A 23,282-nucleotide genomic window follows, 5' to 3' on the forward strand; every position below is an offset into this window, starting at 1 on the left:
AATGCACACTATGCTCGATAAATGCTCACTCCCTTCCTCCTCTAGCCGATGGATACAGGGGCAGACAGGCACGTCATTGAGCCCCACAAGCTCCCCCCTCCACCAGATGCCAGGGATCAGACACTAGCAATCTCCCCAGGCCCTTCGGAAAGGAAAGCACTGCCCTCCTTCAATGCCAGCTCTTGGCCCCTCCAAGGCCCTCACATCCTCCCGCCACTGGACCTTTGCACAGGCCATCCCTCTGTCTGAAAATACTAATTTCTCTCCTTTCTCCAGTGCACCTGGTTAACTCCTGCCAAACACTCTAATTTCAGCTTGTGAGTGGCTTCCTCGGGGGGACCTTCCCTGCCATAGACCAAAACAGCCCCGTTAACACATTTTCACAGCCCCAGTACCTTCTTCCGGATTACTGATTAAAGTCTATGTTCCCCTTGACTCCTCGGAGGCGTGGTCCACATTAACTTTGCTCATTGCTGTATTCCCAATGGTGTCCCACAGGTATGTGCTGAGCGAAAGAAAGGGTCCTTCCCTGCCTGTGCCTCTGACCGTCTGCTCCCCGCCTTGGCGCCCAGGGTATAACCACACAGATGCTCGCTGACCGCTGTCTGTGGCTGTTCTCACTGTCTGACTGTTCCACCAAACGCCCTGACCACAACGCCCAGGCCCAGATGTTGGTTCTCCTCCCTGCCCACGGCCTCCCTGTGCTCTGGCACAGCTCCGGGACGTGGGCTCCCTGCACCCATTTCACCAAGGATCTTTCACGAGCATTGTCCGGTGCCCGGACTCCACCCACCATCCTGCATGGTGTTCTCACAAGAAACGACTCAGCAACGACACCGACAACGACAGTCACCCTGGGCCTGAGTTGTCAGTCAGCCTGGGCCTGTCGGATCTGGTCCCACCCTGACCTGGGGCCCCGTGTGTAGAAGTCACGCTGTGTCACCTCTGGGGCTTTCAGGGGCTTTCCTGGGAGCTGGCTGGGGCTCGTGTGCTGGGCCAGCAGCCAGAGTGATGGGCAGGGGCCAGCTTTTCTCTGGCAATTCAAGATGGGCCAGTCCCCAGGCCGCCAGGAAGCCCTCACTAGCCATTTGTGTAGTCCCTGAAGGTCCCTCTTAGGACCCTCTTGGACTGCAGTGCCCCGTGCTGGCTGGCTTCCTCCCTGGGTTCCCCTCAGGAGGGGGCTGTGTGTGGGGCCCACTGCATTTCCCTGGCTGCACCAGTGAGTCTTAGGGAGACCAGGGTTTCCCGGGCCAGGGACTGCTCACAATGCCTGTGATAATTTCTTCACTAATGGCTCAGTCCTGGAGCCCAAGATTCACTCCCGTGAGAATTCAGAGGCTCTGGATAGTTGCCCCATGGGGACAAGATGGCAGTGGCTGGGGTGGGGCTGGGTTCGTTGTATCTCCTCCCTGGGGTGGCTCTGCACGTGATAGTCAGGCCATAGAACTGTATTTTTCCAGAACCTTGAGTTGGTTTTGGAGAGGGATGGGAGATGAGGCCGTCTGAGCTGGCCTTTTGGAGGTGGTTTAGGTAATTGGTGGGAAGTTCCTCTGGATGGAATGACTGGAGATTTTGTTATTACTCAAGCAAGGACAGAGCCTCATTTGGGAACAGATGTATGGCCATATGGCTCATTTGTCTTCCCTTTCCCTCCCTTCCTACCCTCACGATTTCTCATCTAAGAGCCATCATGACCAGGCTCTGAGCTTAGGACCAGAACCAAGGTCGGTGAGGGTCTAGGATGACCCGGAGGCGTCCGGCTTGGGAAAGTGGGTGGTCATGATGCTGTCCACTGATACGGGGACTGGGGTTTGTTTGGGTGCAGGGAATACAGTGAGGTCAGCTTTGGACATGCTGCGTCCGAGGGTCTAGAGGACTCCTGGGCAGACGTCCAGCAGGTGGTTGGGACTTTGGGGCTGAAGGCAGAAGGGAGACCTGGCCTGGAGAGATGGACCTGAGGGGCCCAGAGTCAGGGAACAAAGCCACGGTAGCAGAAGGAACCATCCAGATGAGTCATGGGGAGAAAGAGGCTGCAGAAAACCCCATGATACAACCACTGAAGAAAGAGGCACTGTACTTCAGTGTTTCTAAGCAGTGCCCCACAGATTACTTCTTAATTACAGAAGAAATGACGGTGCTGTCCAGGGGACAAGCCCAGCAGCCACCCCCTTAATCACGTGCTCAGAGTTAGCATCAGGGATGCTGGGGCCCTTCCGACACCGGGGGTCTCCCAGGAAGATGCGCTAAGAGCCCAACATCACCCGTGACGCTCCTGCCAGAAATGCACAACCTGACTCCAATCACAAGCACGTATCAGGGAAACATACTTTGAGGGACATTCCATCACATCTCTGACCTGTGCCCAAGGTCAAGAAAAACTGAGGGATACCTCTAGCCTAGAGGAAAGAAAAGGCATGCAGCAACTGAATGCAACGGGTTGATCCTGGATTGGATCCCTCACTGGGAAGAGAAGCCTATAAGAAAGACCCGAAATGGAATACTAAGACGATGGCGTATTACCCCATGACCAAAGGAAAGGAGTTCTCGAGCAACAAAGAAACCCGTGCAGGAATCTCAGATGCATGTTATTGAGTGAAAGAAGCCAATCTGAGAAGGCTACGGACTGATTCCAACCGTATGACAGTCTGGAAAAGACTAAACTATAATGACAGTAAAAAGATCGGTGGTTGCCAGGGGATGGGTGGGTGGAGCACGGAGGAGTTTTGCGGGCGGCGAAGCTGTTCCGTGTGACACACCACGGTGGATACGTGCTATTACACATTTGTCCAAATCCATAGAATGTATGATGCAAAAAGTGAACCCCAGAAAACCCTAAACTATGGGCTTTAGTTAACAGTGATGAGCCAGTGGAGATTCATCGACTGTAACCAATCTATCAGACTGATGCAAGATGTGAATAGTAAGGGAAACGGAAGAGGGGTGGAGGAGAGGGGCTACCTGGGAACCCTCTGTAGGATCTGCTGAGTTCTTCTTGTAAACCTAAAACTGTTCCAAAACCAAAACACCCATTAATTTTTTAGAAGGCCATTGAGGCACCTTTGCAAATCTTGACTAGGGACTCTGTGTTAAGTAATCGGATGTTATCAACACTGAGTTTTATCCACACTGATTCTGATCACGGAAAAAATAAAACAAGGAGAGAGGCCCCCACGATGGAGTGTGAGGACGGCCAGAGCGGCTGTGGGCAGAGAGTGCGGTCACCCATCCAGGCTGCCCCGAGGCCAGCTGCATGGAGGGCAGAAACACAGCCACTGGGCTTACTGAACAGGCAGCTACCTCACGGGGGTGAGCTTCAGAGGAGTGGGGGGCGGGGAATCAGAAGGCAGGCGGGCTGGGTGACGGAAGGATAAAGACAGAGTAAATACAGGTGACAGTTGTCTGGATTTCTGAGGTCAAAGACAAGTTTCAAACACTTGATGTCTGAAGAGTTAATGCTGATTCTTTCACACATCAGCGATGGCCAGTGGCTTCTAGGCTTGGCAGACGGATAGACACGCAGGGCCCTGGGACAACACAGCACGTGCGTGGGTCGAGGCTCTCTCCTGTGGAAGCTCAAAGACCGCACTGCCCCAGCAAGGCCCAGCCCTTTGACGAAGGAAGGGCCAAATTTAGCCCCCAAAGTTGCACAGTGAATCACAAGAAGAACAATGTCAAGTCACATCTCCTCTGTTCCAGTCCCAACAGGGCCCGTTGGCACATATGGAGAAGGGGCCAAGAGGCCATGCTTCTCCCACCAAAAAGGAGAAGGTGGTCATGAGGGGCAAAGACCGGGCACACGAGTGTTCGAGAGCAGCGCCTGGCACCCAGGAGAGATTTTTTAAAAAATCATAGTCGTCGTGAGAGAGAGTTCCCATCTAACCTGGAAAACTCAGTAAGGCTTCCTTAGATGTGGTATCTGAGTATTTCGCGTGATCGAAGGTGCTCACTGTGAGGCGGGTCATGATTTCACACGCCGCTAAGAAAGGAAACAACCGTGACGGAGCGTCCGACTGGAGCCCCCCACAAAGCTGGGAAGCCGGGGGGCTGCGCCTTCAACATCAGGGAGATCGAGAACAAGTCCCACCTCACGGAAAGGGGAAGCGAGGAAATACGACGCGTTATCTTGGCACTGGGTGGAGGGAGGGGGGTAAGACTCTTCCCCGAGAATGTGAGCCCCTGGAGCTCCCAGGGGCTGGGTGTCGGAATCCACGCGGTCGCCGTGGGCCGAAGGAAAACACAACAAAATACCGCCCTGCCAGCAAAGATTTTCGATTTCGAGAAATCTCAGGTGATAGTGTCCTGGGTGGTGGAGGGAAGCAAACCCAAATCCTCACGGGAAGAACTCGATCGTAGTAAGTCACCCGGATTCCAGAAATGTGAAAATGTGAAACATCACGATGAGCCTCAGAACCTACGAAATGCGATCCAGTAAATAAAATGCTCGCCATCTAGGTCCCCATCCCGAGAGGCCACAGCGTGCATGGGAGGGTGGTGTTTGTTCTCCACTCCTGCCAAACGGCACGCTGGCTGTGGCCCGGTTCACCCAGGCCGAAGAGACACATTTGCAAATCTGTGCTTGGACGCAAAGTTTGTCTCAAGTAGACTCCGCCACTGCCCTGGGCGGATGCGGGAAGACGGGCCCCTCACGGCCCACTTGCAACTTAAAAAGCAATTACAGGGGCGCCTGGGTGGCGCAGTCGGTGAAGCGTCCGACTTCAGCCAGGTCACGATCTCGCGGTCCGGGAGTTCGAGCCCCGCGTCGGGCTCTGGGCTGACGGCTCGGAGCCTGGAGCCTGTTTCCGATTCTGTGTCTCCCTCTCTCTCTGCCCCTCCCCCGTTCATGCTCTGTCTCTCTCTGTCCCAAAAATAAATAAACGTTGAAAAAAAAAAAAAAGCCATTACAGGGCGCCCAGGTGGCTCAGTTCGTTGGGCATCTGACTGCGGCTCGGGTCATGATCTCGCCGTTCCCAAGTTCGAGCCCCACATCAGGCTCTATGCCAACAGCTCAGAGCCCTGAGCCTGCTTTGGATTCTGTGTCTCCCTCTCTCTCTCTGCCCTTCCCTGCACTCACACTCTGTTTCTCTCTCTCAAAAATAAATAAACACTTACAAAAATTAAGAAAGAAAAAAAAAAAGCAGTTACATTTCATGTGCTCAATGCTGCAGGCAAACGTATCCGGGGGCACTGAGCTCGCGAGGGCGTAGGCAGGCTGCAAATTTAATAAATCTTAATTACCGTGTTTATACAAACAAACAGGCTGAAGCCATTGACGTAGTTGGAGCTTCCAGTGACTTTGTGCAGAGAGAAAAAAAAAAAAGTGCAGAGAACCAACTGCTCCTAAATAATTAGCTTTGGGGCAGGTTTTTTTTTTTTTTTCTTTTGGACTAAAAATAACATATGAAATGTTTTTTAAGGTGGCCAGATTACAGCCTCTGAAGACAGCACTGTCACCCTGTCAGCGTGTGTGTGTATATGCGTCTGTGTGCGCACACACGGGCCGCAGAAACAACACAAGAAGCACACCCAAGGGAGGGGTCCCCCCCCCCCCCCCGCCAGGGGTGTCATTGTTCCCTTTGTTCTCCGAGGCACATAAGCAGGGGCGGCGTCTGCAAAGTCTTCAGGGTCCTCATTTACCTGGCCATTGAGAACCTACTATGTGCAGAGTTACAAGGACTCTGTCCACCATCAGCCTGGCGGACCCTCGTTGTGTTCCTTGGAGAGCGTCACTAAGTGGCTCGTCGACAGTCACGCACACTAATGGTGGATCCGAGATTCAAATCCGGTGCGTCAAGCTGTGGTTCTTGAAGTGGGGTCCCAGGCCAGCAGCGTCAGCGTCACTTGGGAACTTGCTAGGGATGCAGATTCTTGGGCCGTCTCCGCCCTAGTGGACCAAAAACTCAGGGTAGGACCCAGAAATCTGTGCCTAAGCTGTCGCATAGATGAGCCCGAGATGGCCTCGCAGGTTGCTTCTTTCCTCGTGGGCGGGCTTCACGAAAGCCAGGTGGCCAGCCGCAAACTCAGATTGTTACACATCCGATTATTTTATGTTACTATTATTTTTTTTCTAACTTTTTAAAGTTTACCTATTTTGAGAAAGAGATGCATGAACGGGGTAAGGGCAGAGAGAGAGGGCAGAGAGAGAGAGAATCCCAAGCAGAACTGCAAGATCATGACCTGAGCCAAAATCAAGAGTTGGACGCTTAACCGACGGAGCCACCCAGGCGCCCCTACGCATCCGATTATTTTACACAGAGCCCGGATAAGCGTGTTTTTTAGCCATTTAGAGCCTGCCCGTTTCGCATACCCCACAAAGCCGTGCCCAGTATCTGCCAGCCGCAGATAAGACACAACCTGTAGCTATGAGGACCCCAGTCCACCTTTGCCCTTTAGAGCCCCGGCCTCAGAGACGTGCCGTTCCTCCCAGCCAGGACGCGTTTGCAGTCTACCAGGGCAGGACTTTGCTCTTGTGATCACTGACGGATCCCGAGTGCCCACATCAGTCCTTGGCCCGGTCAGCACTCAGTAAATACTTGTGGAACGAATGACGGACAGCAAATGAGCTGTGGCTGAGCCCCGAACGACAGGGCTGTGGACATTCCACGCTAAGCCAATCGCAGGCTGCCAGGAAACAGCCTGCTTGGGAGGCCCGGCCTCCCCCAGCCAAGTGTCCCCCGGCTCAGAAACATTTAGTGAGCACTCACTGTGTGCAAGGGATCAGGGGACCCAGACATGACTCCTCCGGGTTCCGCCTGGGAGCTCCAGATGGGGGCTCCCCAGTGCAGGGCTTAAAAGTATGGAAGCCCCCGGAAGCCACCGGGCTTCCTGATGGTCTTGCACATTTCTCGAGGAGGCTCTCTGTCATTCTAAATGAGGGGGGGATCCAGGGCTACAGTCTCCCTGAAGGACTTCTACAAATGACAGTTCACATGATCTTCAGAATTCATTCACGACGAAAGTCGGCACTGATCATTCCATTTTACAGATGGGGAAAGTCAAGCCCCAAGAGGCAAAGCCACTTGCCCAAAGCCACCAAGCTAGTTGACGCTGGGCCCCAAGCACAGCGTTGGTCTCGTGACCGCCCGACCCAGTCCACAGGACACCCGCTCTCCTACGGACGTGAGACACAAAAACCCGCTGGAGACCAAGAAGAAATCCCAGCGTGCAAAGCGCCTGGAAACCGATCCCACGGCATTAGGGACCTCGAGGAACCCAGGGCTCTTTGGAGCAGAGCCTGCTGAAGGCTCACTCTGTTCTGGGCCAGGGCTTGAAACGAGAGCTCCCTTGCAAAAGGAGACATCCATTCACATCGGGTTTTCCCTGAAGCAGGGACACCCGCCAGGCCCCAGGGATGCCTTCTCCAAGGCACGGTGTGGAAAGTCCAGATGACGGCCTTGGGGCCACAGCCCAGAGACCACCCGGAAGCCACGTGCCTGTGCTGAAGGACTCATTCCGACCTTGCATTGCTCAGTTTCCCCACGCTTCCGTGAAGGCGGGGATGCCTCTTGGGTGTTGATGGTACCGTTAAATGAGATGCCCTCACCATGATTCAGCAGGATTTTCTGGCACACGGTGGATGGACGACACAGAGCGTCTAAAGTAATAATGATTAGTACTCACGACTAGTGCTGCTCCCACGGTTACCACTTCGGCCTGCAAACGCCACAGGAGTGGCTCTGAGCGCTTCTCAGCGGGCAGAAGTGGAAACACCTTCCTCGTAGAGCACGCGAGGCACAACCCCCCTTTCCCCCGTTACTCCCCCACTGGCCCCCGTGTGCCCAACCACCACTCAGGCGGCCACACGATCCAGTTGGCCTGGAGTGGTCCAGGTCTCCTGGGACAGTCCTGGTTGACACCTGTTGTCACAACATAATTGTTAATGGCGTCCTTGTTCACTCCCCACCGCATCCTGGCGTGCGATGAAAAATTCCAGGGTCCCTCCTCTGTCATGCGTTTGTCACAGCTGAATACGTTCTGCACACACTCCTGAGGCCTCCCGAGGACCCCGGGGCCCCGCACAGCACAACACGGCCCGCAGCTCATTCCCCATAAATGTTCCTCAGACCTCGCGGAAACTTCCAGAAAGCCCAGGGGTCTGGCTGCAGCGTCACAGGCCTACCCACCTCCAGACGCCCTGCCCTCTAGCGTGTGGAGCAGATGGCAAACACCGTACCTTTTGGAATCCAGTCGGCTCCCCTGGAGAACTCTGTGTCTGTTATTTTCGGGAAGGAGAGGAAAAGGGGGGTGGGGGGGGAAGAAGTTAAGTGAGTGATACTCAAATCCCAGCAGAGCCTGTAATGGAATATTCATTTTGTCAGGGGAGTGTTTCTTTAAAACTTCTGGTCATCTGGACAGGCTGAACCAGCAGGTGATTCGATTTAATGAGCTTTTTAACGCACTTCAGGCCCAGGTGGGATTCCGTCTGGGAAGCCCAGGCCGGCGGCGGCCACCTGGCTGGGACTGCGCTGACACCTAGTGGCCACGGCGGCCGTGGCGGGGACGGCAAAGCTAGAGCGCTGAAGCTTGGCGTCTGGGACCCGAGGGCCCCCTCAGAGGCCGTCTCGACTGCCCCCCTCCTCGGGCTAACCCTGGTGCCTCAGTTTCCCCATCACTTCTCTTCTCGGGGAATGACAACGGTGCCCCCTCTGTAGGGTTGCTATGGGGACACGGCATTTAATAAAGGCTGTTATTACTAGTTAGCTTTATCATCGTGTTGTGTGAGGACGCACGGGGACGCAAAGGGGGAAGGTGATGGTCCACAATCGCAGAGCAAATGGGTGGAGGAGTAGGGCTGGATCCCAGGGCCCCGGGCCCCAGTCCAGCGTGCCCCTCCATGGTGCCTCCCACGGCAGGGCGTGTTTGAATGCTGGCCTACTAGCGCCACGGCCGTGGGAGTTCCGGCTCTCAGTCTCCGCTCTCCTCCCTTTGGAGACTGGTGTAAGGACCTGAATGGGGTCATAAAGACTTCAGCTGAGCCGCTCCTCGAATGTGAACCGTGATGGTCACTGCTGTCGTTACCGGAGCGCCAGCCTCACAGGGCGGCAGGATGGCCAAGTGACATGTTGGAAGTGAAGCACCTACGACCCGCGAGCCTCCATCACTCACGCCCGAGTTTAGCGTGTGGGGCAGAGAGGATGTCGCCCAGCTACGTCTCCCCAGACGAACTCGGGCTCAGCCATAGCCCCGCCCCCGGGGCCTGGGAGCTGCACGCCCTGGCACCTACCAGCAGGTGGCCGGAGTCCTTGAGCTTGGACTTGTACAGCATCCACCGGTAACGCAGGTCCTCGAGCTCGTCCGAGGACCCCCTCGCTGGCCTGACATGAAGGAGGTTCTCGAAGAGACGCTGACCTTCTGGCACCCGAGCCTGCAGCTCCTGTGGGGACAGGCAGTGTCACGTGCACCTTCCAAATGGCCCAGACGGCCCCACCTGCCTGGTAAGGAGGAGCCAATCGAATTTGTCTCGAGAGGCAGCTGAAGGAACCTGTAAAGTGAGAAGCCCATCGTGCAAATTCAAGCCAAGGCCAGGCAGTTGCTCTCTGGAATGCTACAGAAGGAACTCCTGCCTGAGGGGGGCAGGTGCGCTGCTGACCTCCGTGGTCACTTCCGCCTCTGACATTCTAGAACCAAGTCCTTGGAGGGTTTGACAGAAGAGTCACCATCAGGATAAGAGCCACCACGGTTGAACGTGCTTTTCTGTTGGCATTCTTAAGCCTGGCAGAGTGCTACCGGGAGCCGGCAGATTTTTCTATCACAATATAGTACTGTGTCACCCCAGGGTGGCACTTGTTATCCTCAGGACTCCTGAGAGGTAGCGATGTGGGGGTAGGATCAGGGCTGCAAATCTGAGCGTGTGGGTTTAAATTCTGGCCAAGGATCCTGCCTCCACCCCATCCTGCTGGCGGTGTGATACGGGCAGGTTGCGCAGCTTCTCAGAACCGACTAGAACGTGAACTCTTTAAGAGCAAGGAGGCCTAAACGGGGGCAGCCGCAAGTAATCTCTGATACGGCTGGAGTTGGATGGTGGTGGCGAGGAATGAGCATCACAGCCAAATGAGAGACAAGAGGGACGCAAGGACTTCCTCATCGTAGGTAATGGGACCAAACTTCTCACCGAGGGCAAAGTATTAGAAACACTTAAGAGTCATCAAAGAGTTAACAAGAGAGCAAGACGCATCAGGCTAAACCCTGGGAAAGGGTGAGACCCAAAGAAGTAAGGCTGGTGTTCAGACCGGCTTTTGTCTGCAGGACATTTGTCGATCTGGAAGAAACAGTTGTGAAACAGATCACGCTTTGGGAAACCTCATGGGGCTATGGAGACAAAGGTCAAGGTCTGGGCTCTGCAGGGATAGAGACTTTGATAATCTGCTTCCCCTTTGGCTGAGATTCCTAAAGGTGAATCAGAAGTAAACTCACACTCGGGGCACCCGGGTGGCTCAGTCGGTTGAGCGTCCGACTTCAGCTCAGGTCACGATCTCGTGGTCCGTGAGTTCGAGCCCCACGTCGGGCTCTGTGCTGGCAGCTCAGAGCCTGGAGCCTGCTTCAGATTCTGTGTCCCCCTCTCTCTCTGTCCCTCCCCCACTTGTGCTCTGTCTCTCTCTCTCTCTCTCTCCCTGCCTCTCAAAAATAAAGAAACATAATTAAAAAAAAAGAAAAAAGGAAAGAAGTAAATTCACACCTTTAGTGGACTAAAGTCCGGCCCAGGTCACCAGTGGTCCAGGGAGCCTCAAACTTTGAACTTGGACTCACTGGTTTCAGAACAATAAAGTCATCCTTGCCTGGCAGTCACAAACAAAATTCTCTCTGGAGAAGAGGTGATCCTGAATCTCAAATTACCCCTACATCTATTTCGTCAAATGCAATGCCCAGCACACAATCAAAGCAGCCTCATGTATACAAGACACTGATAACAAGAACAAGCAGAAACAACATGCAAAAGAAATGTTCCTAAAATGACTTGAGAATTATTAGATGCACTATATAAAACAGCTACCGTGCTTGAAGAATTAACAACCAGACTCAGCAGGGATCTGGAAGCTACAAAAAGTGACAGAGTAGCACTTCAAAAGAACCAGGTAGAAATTCTAGAACTGGCAAATACAATATCAAAAGCGAAAGGCTTAACAGACGTGTGTAATAGTGAATGAGACACAGTGAAAGAGAGAATTAGTAAACCGGAAGGTAGTGTAGAAAAACTCTCCAGAATGCAACAGGAAGAGAGAGGATGAACAAAACGCAAGAGAAGGTAGGAGACATAGAGCCCAGAGAGAAGGGATAACATGTGTCTAAGCAGCATCACAGCAGGAGAGGAGAAAGGGGATAAGGCAAAGGCAGTATGTTAGTATCAGAGAATGCTCTAGAATTTTCCGGAAAGACTCTAGACTACAGATTCCAGTATCCAGATGAATCCCAAGTAAGAAAACTAAAAAGACATCCAAACCCTAACATATCCTAATAAAACTGCAGAGAAATAAGGAAAAAGAGAGGTAGGCTGGGGCCCGGATGAGAAAGGCTTTGTGTGATACGTTTGGGAGGCTGGCCTCTATACCGAAAGGTTTACATCAGGGGAAGGATAAAGTCACATTCATGATGCTAAAGGTCACTCTAGCCGCGCAATGAGCCAGGACCTGGATGGGGCCCATCAGGAAGAAAGAAGGCCAGCTGGGAGGCTATTGCCATCATCAAGTCAAAAGTATCTAGATTAACATAGTGGTAGTAAGAGGGGACATGAGCTCGGCCTAAATTGCCAACCTTCAGAACCATGAGTCAAATAACCGTTTGCTGTTTGAAAGCTCAAACCGATGGAAGGGTTTGTTACACAGCCACGGCTCGCCGATGGAGAGGAGTCGTGATGAGGCGTGATATTGTCCAAGCTGGGGAACACAGAAGGAGGCTGAAGGAATGAATGGTTCTCCGAAAGTCCTTCGGAAATACGTGAACCAAAAAAGTTCAGAGACTATTACTTATACACGGATGAAAATGGCTCACAAGCCGCGTGTGTGCTTCTTTTTGAAGAACCCCCTGGTGGCGAACACATCCGTGGGTGCAAAAGGAGGGCCGTTTGGTGGCAACAAACCTGTAGCTTCATTTCCCTGGCCCTCAGATCCCTGGCTGCGGCCATTCTCATCGCGATGATGCTAACCAGCTTGGCGTTTTCCACCTCCAACCACTGCTCAAAGTCCCTCAGGAGCTGGGAGTAACCTTCCCGGCTGCCTTCTTCCCGGAGCAGATTTGCCTGCAGGAATACACAGCACGACCGACCCATCAGAGGGGAAATCAGCCTACTGGCCACGCATCCTGTGGCTTCCCTCTGAGGCAGAAGGTAGGGCTGAGGATGCCCAAAGGTGATGAGAGGGGCCTGGAGCCTGGAGAGGGAGGAATGTCTCTCTAGCCAACGAGGCCACGTTAGAAATTTAATTCTAATTCAGGTCCAGGGTCCTGCGCTGCCTCGGCCAGTGCTCAGCGCCCTCCTGGACCACCCCCCCCCCCGAGCCGCGACAACGGATCACCGTGGTCACCTGCTGGTCTCCTAGCGGCAGCCACCACCGTTCCTCACCAGGAAGGCCATCACAGTGGTTCCCCTTCCTCCGCACCTGTCCCGCTCCGGGCTCTGTGGCCAGAGCGGCCGGTCTAAAATGCAAGTCCATTCAGCGAGGCCCTTGCCAGTGCGTACTGCGCTTTCTGTAAACCCTGACTTAATTGCCTGCGGTTCCCATTTCCTCGCTCCTCAAAATGTGCCCGAAGCCCAGCGGCATGGGCGTCATCCGGGAGCTTCCAGAAATGCAGAATCCTGGGCCCCGCCCCAGACCTGTTGATCGGAAGGTGGGTTCTCCCACGATCGGGGCGCACGTTACCGCGTGCAAAGCTCTGCGCTGGGTCGGAAGTTCCCGCGGGTTGGAAGCGATTCTGTTTCACTCCTGGCTGCACCCCGGCCCCAAGTGCGGGCCTCAGGGCACAGTAAGTCTCAGTGATTTGGGAAGGGGCGACACAAGGATACATGGGAGAATGGGAGTGGAGGTGTCGTTTTCGGAGGACAGGGAAGGATGGGTCTTTTCAACGCGGTTCCTTTTTTTAAAAGCCGTCAGGAGAAGGGGTGAGCGATACGAGAGGGCCGGGTTAGTTCTTTTGAACAAAATGCGGCTTATGGCACACCAAAAAGGTACCCCTCTCGCGCGATTTCAGTTTGCAGCGTGGGGCCAGCAGGAAGCCGTCAGCCCTGCGAGGGGCGAGGTTTCCGAGGGGTGGGGACCTGTCTGCCCAAGCGACACTTCTGACCTTCCCCCTGGCCCGGGTCTGGGGCCTCTGAGTCCCTCTGTCCAGCGGCACACCCAGGAGAGGACACGGCCAAGTGCCGAGTTGAGCACGCGGCCGCAGGCAGGGAGGGGGCTTGGGGGAAGGCCACCCACCGTCCCTCCCTCCGGGTCTGCCGTCTCCCTGGAAGGTCCCCCCTGGGCAGACTCACCCGGCGGTGACGCCCGGAAAGAGGCTCCGCGGGATCGATGAGAAACCCAGTCTTTGGGATGTTGTTGGTGAAAATCGTTTTCTTCCCCAAGTCCACTTCCGTCCTCTGCAGCTGCTGGTTTCTGATGAGGCTGAGAAGACACCCAGCCCAGTCAGCGTGGCGCTGTGATGGGGACTCCCCGGGTCACAGAAGCAACAGACTGGGGGCACCACGGGGTAGGAGCCGACTTCTGGGCCTCGCAAGTCAGTGACCATCCTTCGGGTTCGTCAGAACGTTCCAGAAGACACCCAGCCCAGTCAGCGTGGCGCTGTGATGGGGACTCCCCGGGTCACAGAAGCAACAGACTGGGGGCACCACGGGGTAGGAGCCGACTTCTGGGCCTCGCAAGTCAGTGACCATCCTTCGGGTTCGTCAGAACGTTCCCAAGGCTCCAGTTCCCTACTTGAGACCCGCGTCACCCTGCCGTTAAAGTGCACACGCCCATCGGCGCGGGGGAGGCCCAAGCCAGGAGGGGCTGCAGGCTGACCCCCCCCAAGCCGGGACACCTCCCTGCTCCCACTGCTCCCGCTAGAATCGCCCCTGGGCCAGACTGGAGATACACGGGGGCACCTGACGCCATGCTTCTACAGGCCCGCTGAGCTCTCCGCCTGGAGAAACGGGGGTGTCGCCTGAGACCAGCTCGGAGCGGGGGACCCTCACCTCAGCAGGCTTTCCTCCAGCAGCTTCAGAGCCTGCCACGACTCCACCAATTCCTCCAGCTCCTCCTGGACCAGAGCAGCCCCTTCCGGAGAAGACTTCTTCATCACCAGCCGGCCATAGGCTTCGACCAGGGGCAGCTGGGCCTCCTTCTCCGGGAATTCAGCCAGCAGCCTCTGAAGGACACACACACACACACACACACACACACACACACACACACACACACACACTCAGTGAGCTCTTGGGACAGGGGTCTCTGTTCTCCAGTGTGGGCTCCCGTGGGGAAAGCCATCCCACCTCGACTTCGACCTCCCGGGACTGGGCGTCCCACGGGCCCGCCTCCTCCTGGTGTGACTCCAGCTTCTGGGTGACCACGGCGATCCACTGTCTCAGCTCCAGCAGCTGGTGGCTGAAGGTGCAATGTTCCCGCACGCTCTGCTGACACCTGTCCATGAGGTCCTGCAGCACAGCCCAGGGGGCCCAGGGCGCTCTGAGTGCAGGCAAGGTGGGACCCCGGGCCACCCCATCCTGCAGGGCCCCCAGACCTTCCCTGGGGCAAGACGGCCCCCAGGGCTTCCCACCCAGTGGGAACGTGAGACGCTGGTCCTCCCTTGTACACAGGACAGGGATTTACTCTGGCAAGACCAACTCTGGTTTAAAGTGTCTCTAAGCCTCCTATTTAAAAAAAAAAATTTTAATGTTTATTTATTTTTGAGGCAGAGAGAGACAGAGCATGAACGGGGGCGGGGCAGAGAGAGAGAGGGAGACACAGAATCCGAAGCAGGCTCCAGGCTCTGAGCTGTCAGCACAGAGCCCGACGCGGGGCTCGAACTCACGAACCACAAGATCGTGACCTGAGCTGAAGCTGGACGCTTCACCGACTGAGCCACCCAGGTGCCCCTAAAGTGCCGCGAAGCCTTCTTAACTTTTATGTGGATGTTACCATGTCTGGACGAGGGTGTGGACGATCCACCACTGGCGTGGGTGTAAATCGTATGCCACTTGGGGAAACCAGAGGTCAGTATCTACTAAGACTGCACACAGGCATCCCTATGACCCAACCCTGTCGCCCCTGGCAGACACCTAACAGATACAAACGTATCGTCACCAAAAGGCCCGCACGCGGTGTCGCTTGTAACAGGAAGAGACAGGAAAGCACCCAAGTGCCCGTCAGCAGAAGTATGGATGAATATGTTGAGGTATATTCACACGCTGGGATATTTTACAGCAGGAACGAGCGGTCTATGCAACAGTCATTATAATACAGCATTGCGGGTGAATTTACAGCCGGCGTGTGGACAGCTAGGAGCCAGACACACACAGAAAACCGTTCTGTGCGATTCAATTAAAATAACGTATAAAGTCAGGCAAACCCAACCCAGGGTGTTCCAAGTCAAACATCAGGGTTGCCTTCAGGCACCAGGAGTGGCCGTGGGGGGGCCCCGAGGGGCTTGGGGGTTGGGGGAGCCAGTATCCTTCTGTGTCATAATCTGGGTGCTGAGAACGTGGATGTGTCCAGTTTTTAAAAATGCATCGAACCGCACAGGGGAGATGTTCTCTTTTCTACATACGATGATGCTTCGACAGAGAGTTTTTGAAAATGGTCCTGCTTTTTTCCCCTTTCCTCTGGGTCAGCCCTTCCCAGCTCTCAGGCTGGGGCCTTGTTCTTCTCCGTCCTCAGGAAAGGAAGGGGCCTGTGCTCCTGGTCACCCAACCTGGGGCCCTCTGAGCCCCTCTCTCCCCACCCACTGCAGGCCAGTGAGACCCCAGGGTCTGGCTGTGACCCCTGGCTTGGGCCACCACAGGCCCTGCCCTCCTTCATTCCAGACACCGGCTGACGCCCGCCCCTGGACACCAGGCCCCCTAGCACTGGGGAGACAGAGAGGGTGCGTCCCAACTCTCTGCCACAAACCAGTGATGAGGGCCTGAACAGTTACCTAAAAGTCCACTTCTCCGCACTGTCACTACCATAGCCCCTGTCCCCATCCACCAATGTCAAACCCAATGCTTTCAATGGCCTCCGATTGCTTAGTGGGGTCTGTCTCCCCCGGGGGGGAGACGGGAAAATGGCCTGGGTTGTGGGGAAAGGACTTATTAGAACTTACTAGGTTTAAAAAGCCCTGAGTGGGGCACCTGGGTGGCTCAGGAAGTCTTGTGGGCGGTGGGGCAGTTCTGCGTTGTGGGAGCCGGATGAGGTCACCTGTCCCTCTCCCTGTATCTGCAGGGGTCACCCCTGCTCTATCATGGTCACAGCAACCAAAACCCCCTATGAGCTTCCAGGAAACGTGGCTCCACCGAGGGAGGCCCGTTGGTCTAAGCGATGCGTGAGGTCTAGATGAACTGATTTAACTCCACCTAATAAATTAGCAGCTAGTGGTCTCAAGGTGGAGGTGGGGGAGTAGAGAACTAGGAAATCACCATCCCTGCCCTTTGGGGGCCCACAGAGCCCAGAGAAACAGCAAACACCAGCTTTAATGCCTCTATCCAATGATAAGCCAGATTGATCGTGATAATAGTTAATAAGGAGCATTAACTGAGTATGATTAGCGGTTGCAGAACGCTAACATTCCAGTTCAATCGTGCTCTTTAATTATTGCCTAAACACTTCTTCAAGGAAGCATTGTCCCCCTTTTATTACTGTGTCGCTCAAGGCTTTTAATTTCTTTTTTCTTTTTTAAAGTGTATTCATTTTGAGAGAGGGGGAGAGAGAGAGAGCGCGAGCAGGGGAGGGGCAGAGAGAGGGAGACAGAGAATGCCGAGCAGACTCTGTGCTATCAGTGTGTAGCCCAGTTCGGGGCTCGAACTCACGAACCGTGAGATCATGACCTGAGCGGAAACCAAGGGTCGGACGCTCAACCAACGGAACCACCCAGGTGCCCCCAGCCTAGGTTTTCTTGAGGTGTGGCTGCCCAAGAGGCGGCTCCACAATCCCCAGGGCACTTGTTACAAATGCAGAGCCCGGGACCCCATCTGAATCACTTAAATTTGTCCTCAGGCCAGTTTTGAAGAAGCCTGCGCCAGCCTCCCCCACCCCTGCCCCATTCCATTCCCAGGTCTCAAAGGGCCCGGGTGACCACTAGAGGGCGCCGCAGAGGAGGCTCCCAGCCGCCGGGGTGCAACTTTCAACCCGCTCTTAACATGGCTTACCTACCCCCACGCCCACTGCACCTGGGGGCTGTTAGCCTGTTCTGTTCCTTGGCCTCCGGGCACACCTGGAATTGTATATGAGCCTGTTGTTTTGCGGACTCACTGTCCATCTCCCCACTGGAATATAACCCTGGGGAGCGGGGCTTTGGCTGTCGGCCTGGTGCCAGCCTTCATCCTCAGGGCCCAGAACCCCCCACCCCCCACCCCCGCCATAGGGGACATGCTCACCACTCGTCTGCTGAATGAGTGAGTGAGGGAAGAAAGGAAGGGAAAAAGAAAACAGAAAGGTTTGAAGGAATGCAGGAAGAAAAGGCAGAGAGTGTAGGATCCCAGGCGCCTGGTTTTACCTCCAGAGACCTCTTCAGGGCCTGGTAGTCGGCAGAAAGCTGCTCCATTTTGTGCTGGTGGGTGGGGTTCCCCTGGACGAGAGGCCTCACAGCCTCCATCTGTGCCCCAAGGTCCAGCCCCTCTTCCTGCAGCCCCTGCAGCAAAAAGGAGCAAGTGTGGCCGTCCTGTTTGTCTCCTGTCATGGGAGCTGATGGGGGGAGGGGGGCTCTGAGTGGGGGAGCTTGGGAAGGTCCCGCAAGATGGGGCTCCCCCACCCCAGTGGCGGCACCATATGGCCATCTGATGGGCCTACTCTCAGAGCTGGTGAGACTTTTTAAAAGGAGACAGAAATATTCTGCGACACCCTGAAAACAAACGGTTATGGCCTGGAAGGCATCTCTGGGGAGGGGGGGGGGGAGGGTCAAACTGCCGCCTGGATTCTTACCTGATGACCCCCTCTCCTCGTGAAGAATCACACCCCAACTTCAGTTTTAAAGTCCCCGGACACACCGCTTTTAACGTCTTCCCAAGAACCCTCTCAATGTACGTATGGAGTCAAAAGCGCTTGACTTTTAACAGGGTAATTGTATCGCACGCATTTAAAATCCTGCAACCTCCTCATCCAGCCTATCATTATTGACCTATCTGCCTACGGACAGTCTGCCTGCGTTTTAACACATTTATTCTCGCTTCCAAAATCAGATCATTTAACTGAAGGCCTCTGTACTCATCAGGAACACTTTTAGAGCAGAGCAATTTTAAAACCGAATACCAACATGACATTTTGCAGCGACAGAGTAAACAGAAGTGTAGCTGATCTTTTCCTGAGGCTCAAGAACTCGCGGTCTGCAGGTACTAAAGGTCCCGCAGAGGCCAGAAGCCACCAGATCGATCTAGCAGAGATCTGGACAAAAGGTCAGACCTCAGGCGAGGGGCTCGGCGGCCGCTGTTTTCCCAGTTACTGCTGCAAGAGGGGAGCTGCCTACAGACACAGCTGAGCACCTGAACGGGGCCACCCGGGCCCCACAAAGCCCTTACCTGCAACCTGGAGAGCTGGGTCTGTTTCCTAGGAAGGTCCTGCTGAAGCCCGTTCTCAGCTCGGACCCTGCCTTGGAGGTCCGACAGCTTCTTCTGTAGGGGCTCGAAAGCAGCCCCAAAATCTTGGTGCTGAGCCAGCAGGCTCTGCAGAGACACACAACGGACAGCACACAGATTACAGGCACCCTGTACGACCGGCCACTCACGACCGAACTCCGGCCTTCTCCCGGCCGGCTCATATCCACTCCGGCATCACCCCCTCCAGGAAGCCTTCCCGGAGCCCTTGCTGGGGTTGAACGCCCCTCCTTGGAATCACCGTGGCGTCCTCACCGTGACAGTTGCTCTGCTCCCTAGCACAGAACTGCATCTCATAATACGTACACACCAGATCCCGCCGGAGGCCTGTTTTTGCCAATAAAGTTTTATTGGGATACGGCCACGCCCATTCTCTTCTAGCTGCTCTCATGCCTCGGTAGACCCGAGGAGCCGCAGCCGAGACTGCCACACAAACCCTAGGATGTTTGCTAAACGTTCGCTACTTGGGGGAGATGAGATCCCAGATGTGAATGGAGCTCTCGGCGAGGGCCCGGTCCCTCCCAGTGCCCGAGAGTTATGTCGTCGTCATCATCAGATGCTCGGCAAACGTGTTACGTAAAAGAACACACCGTCCTCGACAAGCCACGTTACCCCTTCGATTTAGTGCAGTCATTCAGAAATGTGCTCCTAATAACATTAGCTTCCGGCTCTAGGTGGTTGAAAGTTCACAAGTTCACAGGCAATTTTGTCTGCATTTTCTCATTAGACAGCACCCCCCCCCCCACCCCCCAACCCTGGCTTCCTCAGGAAGACAGTTCCAGTGTCGAGAGAGCAGTGTCGAGGGAGATTCAGGGGCAGGGGTGGGCACAGCAGGTGCCCAGGACGCCAGTTAGAAGGATCGCACGTTAACCGCACCGGCTGAGAGGAGCTGAGACCCCGGGGGACAAAGGGCGAGGGAAGGCCACCCGGTGACAAGTGGTGGGGCCGAGGGAGGAGTTCTGGGCCTCCTGCCTCCCTCCCCAGAAGGCTGCCCCCAGGACGGCGGCCGCGACACCCACCTGCAGCTTGCTTTTCCTCTGCAGGAGGCCGTTGTGCAGCAAGTCTCTGTCCCGCACGGAGCTCGCCACCTGCTCCAGGAGGGCCGTGGCTTTGTCCTGGCCGAAGACGCTCCTCAGCAGGTCTTTCTTCAGCTGTAGCATCATCAGCTGCTCCTTCAAGCGCGAGCTTTCTGCCAGGGCCGCCTACAGGGGACAAGGCCTCCGTGACCCCCAGGGCACGGCAGGGCAGGGCGGGACCGGGCTGGGAAGCGGTACCAAGAGCCCATCGGTCCTGCCTCAACTTCCCCGGGACGCCGCGCCTTCGTGCCTGGAACTGAGAAAGCGGCGGACGCCAGGAGGAACAGGCTGGCGGGGACGCGTCAGGGAGGCCCTGACTTTCAGGGTCAACTTGATTCCTCTCTCACCCCCCACTTCTATCCTATCGCCAAAGCCCGGGCAAGACTGTACCTCCTGTCCAGCCATCCCCCCTGCCGGTGTCCACGGCGGACCCAGCCTCGCTCACCTAGATCACAGCAGCCCCTGACTGTCTGCCCCCCACCCCGCAGTCGTCCCCCCAGAATCCACCGCCCACACTGCGGCTGCACCTGCCCCCCCAGCCGTCCCCCCAGAATCCACCACCCACACTGCGGCCACCCCTGCCCCCCCCAGCCGTCCCCCCAGAATCGACCGCCCACACTGCGGCCGCCCCTGCCCCCCCCAGCCGTCCCCCCAGAATCCACCACCCACACTGCGGCCGCCCCTGCCTCCCCCAGCCGTCCCCCCAGAATCGACCGCCCACACTGCGGCCGCCCCTGCCCCCCCCCAGCCGTCCCCCCAGAATCCACCACCCACACTGCGGCCGCCCCTGCCTCCCCCAGCCGTCCCCCCAGAATCGACCGCCCACACTGCGGCCGCCCCTGCCCCCCACAGCCGTCCCCCCAGAATCGACGCCCACACTGTGGCTGCACCTGAACCAAACCAGTTGGATCCTTTACTCGATAATCCCCCATCACCGACAGCAGTAGGGCTACCCCTTGGGTGCTGTTTGGGACATAGGGGTCTATGGGAGCACGTGGGAATTCAGGAAAGCTCCCTAGAGGAGGTGACATCTGAGTGGAATTGTGATGTGCAGGTGATGGAGGTGCCAGGTGAAGGAGGGACCTAAGGGAGACTCACATGATGAGCAGCTGGCTCCCTGGGCCTTTGCATGGCCCCGGCCCGCCTCCTCCAGGAAGCCGGCCCCGACCACACCCCCAGCCTACACTCACTCTTCCTGCCCCAAAGCCCTGTGCCAATCTCCGGCTTCTGCTGACTAACGAGCTGTTTGGGGTCAGCACGCCCTTGCTGATCTGAGGGCCCAGGGTCCCGGAGGCCAAGGGAATTGTGTTCGGCTGGCCAGAGTCCTTCCGCTTTATCCCTGGTGACGTTACTGAGACACCGAGCTGGGCACAGGGCTGGGAAGGGACAAAGACCCCAACCCAGGTAGGTACCTGCGATCCAAGGCCGAAAGTGATCATCTCCCTTCAAGTGTCGAGGACAGAGCCCTCTGGGTGTTGGAGGCGGAGCTGAACGCCCCTAGTTGGGGAAATCCGAGAAGCCTCCCCAGAGCAGGCCGTGTTGCCAGAGCCCGGGAAGAGCAGAGGGGGCCCCTGGAGGAAGGGCAGCCTAGACACGGCCGGCACAGCCGAACTGGCATCCCCCGCGATGGGGGCAGGTGGTGTGAGAGGACAAGCCCCTTGCTGGGGAGGGTGCCCTTCACTCCCTTTCCAGAAAGTCTGGACACAATAGTGTAGCAGTTAAGAGTTCAGGCTGAGGAGTTGCGATCCGGAGGCCTTGGGTAGTTCTGAGCCTCAGTTTCCTCATCTGCAGAACAGGCAGAGCCACGCCCAACTCCCGGGGTCGGCGTGAGGGCTGAAAGGGGGCGGTGCCCATGCAGCGTGTAGCCTGGCGCACAGCCCGCAGGGAACACACAGTAACAGACGGCTTGTCTCTCTGGTACCGTCTAACCAGCCGCTGCGGGCTGAGTTGCGTCCCCCCAAAAGATGTGAAGTCACAGCATCCCCGCCCCGACTGCCCCAGAATGTGACTGTATGTGGAGACAGGGTCCTTACGGAGACGGTCAAGTTGGAACGAGGTCATGAGGGTGGGCCCCAATCCAGTTAGGACCGGTGCGCTTCTTCAAAAGGGAAATCTGCACCCCGACCCACAGGCACCAAGGCAAGACGACGTGAGGACACGTGGGGAGAAGCTGTCCAGGTGACGGCAAAGGCCGAGATCGCCGGGCCAGGTCTACAGGCCAGCGAACAACACCTGTCAGTCGACACCAGGAGCTAGAAGAGGCAGGGAAGGATGGTCCCCAGAGCCTTCAGAGACGGCGCGGCCCTCCTCACTCGGCGCTTGTCGTCTCCAGAACTGTGTGAGAGTGAGTCGCCATCGCGCTAAGCCATCTGGTTTTGGAACTTTGTCACAGTCGTCCTTGGAAATGAGCATCTCAGCCATGCCCAGCTTTGGGGCCTGATGCCTTAGTCCTAGAGGAACTTTGCAGGTCTGATAGGCTACGCTGAGGCTAGCTAGGCGCAGGAGCTGAGCCAAGAAAAACAGGGCTGGCGGCTCGAGCCTGGCCCGTGAAGTCCATCCGGCCTGGGAAGGGCTCGTGAGCGCAACGCAAGACGTGATCCCAGCCAGCACAGAGCACGGACAAGCCATAGTCCTGCCCACCTGTTCCAACCCACTGATCCGCGAAACTCCTGCCCCGGGGAGTCCTGAGTCACACTCTAGAAAGACGGAACCTCTCCCGCCCGCCTGGCACAGGTCCTGGTTAGCTTTCTGCCCCCCCGTGGGAAGGACGGGATGGAAATGCAATCTGATCTAGCGGGAAAAGCGCTCGCCGTGGAGTCAACCAGACCTGGGTCCAAGCCAGCTCTGCCACTTGGTCGCTGTGTGACCTTGAACCAGTGCCTTTCCCTCTCTGGGACATGGTTTCCTCAAGAGTCAAATGATAATAAAACTGCCACATTGTACATGCCAACCCTGTTCCCAGGACCCAGGGTGACGGCAGGAATAAGAAACATAAGATGAGATTCTAGAGCCTGCCATTCTGGCCTCAGCCCCGCCTCTGGAGTGGCCCGACCTTGAACAAACACCCTAACTTCTCTCCGGCTCTGGTCCCTCGTCAGCAAAATGAGGAGGAAAATAATAGAAATGCAGACCAAAATCTGTGTACAGAGATATCCACCATGTACAAGTTATGACCAGGAATACTGGAGACAACCTAAATCTCATACGAACGGAACAAAAAATATTGCGAAATACCGTGCAGCCATTTAAAGCGATGACTTTTCGGCAACATTTTATCTTTCTTCTTAAGACTTTTTTAGCTGAAGCGTAACAGACACGTTACGTTATATCACTTTCAGATGCGCGACGCGATTCGCTATTTGTACGCACTGCGAAATGATCACCATGATACATCTAGGGCCGACCGTCACCACACAAAGTTATAATTTCTTTTTTCCTTCTGACAATGAGAACTTTTAAGATTC

At 55.9% G+C, this 23,282-nt stretch overlaps 1 protein-coding gene across 6 annotated transcripts in view; it reads right to left on the reverse strand.

Moving 5' to 3' along the window:
* SYNE3 (spectrin repeat containing nuclear envelope family member 3) overlaps positions 1 to 23,282 on the reverse strand; it is a 98,586-nt gene that overhangs the window by 12,130 nt on the left and 63,174 nt on the right. For 5 of the 6 annotated variants that reach the window (XM_027066554.2, XM_027066552.2, XM_053224905.1 and 2 more), the window contains 9 exons: positions 19,762 to 19,944; positions 18,668 to 18,811; positions 17,650 to 17,784; positions 14,453 to 14,614; positions 14,156 to 14,328; positions 13,457 to 13,586; positions 12,071 to 12,229; positions 9,221 to 9,370; positions 8,171 to 8,209 (listed from right to left, as the gene is read on the reverse strand). In XM_027066554.2, coding sequence (XP_026922355.1) covers positions 8,171 to 8,209; positions 9,221 to 9,370; positions 12,071 to 12,229; positions 13,457 to 13,586; positions 14,156 to 14,328; positions 14,453 to 14,614; positions 17,650 to 17,784; positions 18,668 to 18,811; positions 19,762 to 19,944 — 1,275 coding nt within the window. The remainder of the gene's footprint in view (positions 1 to 8,170; positions 8,210 to 9,220; positions 9,371 to 12,070; positions 12,230 to 13,456; positions 13,587 to 14,155; positions 14,329 to 14,452; positions 14,615 to 17,649; positions 17,785 to 18,667; positions 18,812 to 19,761; positions 19,945 to 23,282) is intronic. The other variant, XM_027066555.2, reaches the window with a different exon arrangement.

The sequence above is a fragment of the Acinonyx jubatus genome, chromosome B3 (assembly GCF_027475565.1).
Source record: "Acinonyx jubatus isolate Ajub_Pintada_27869175 chromosome B3, VMU_Ajub_asm_v1.0, whole genome shotgun sequence".
Taxonomy (NCBI): Eukaryota; Metazoa; Chordata; class Mammalia; order Carnivora; family Felidae; genus Acinonyx; species Acinonyx jubatus.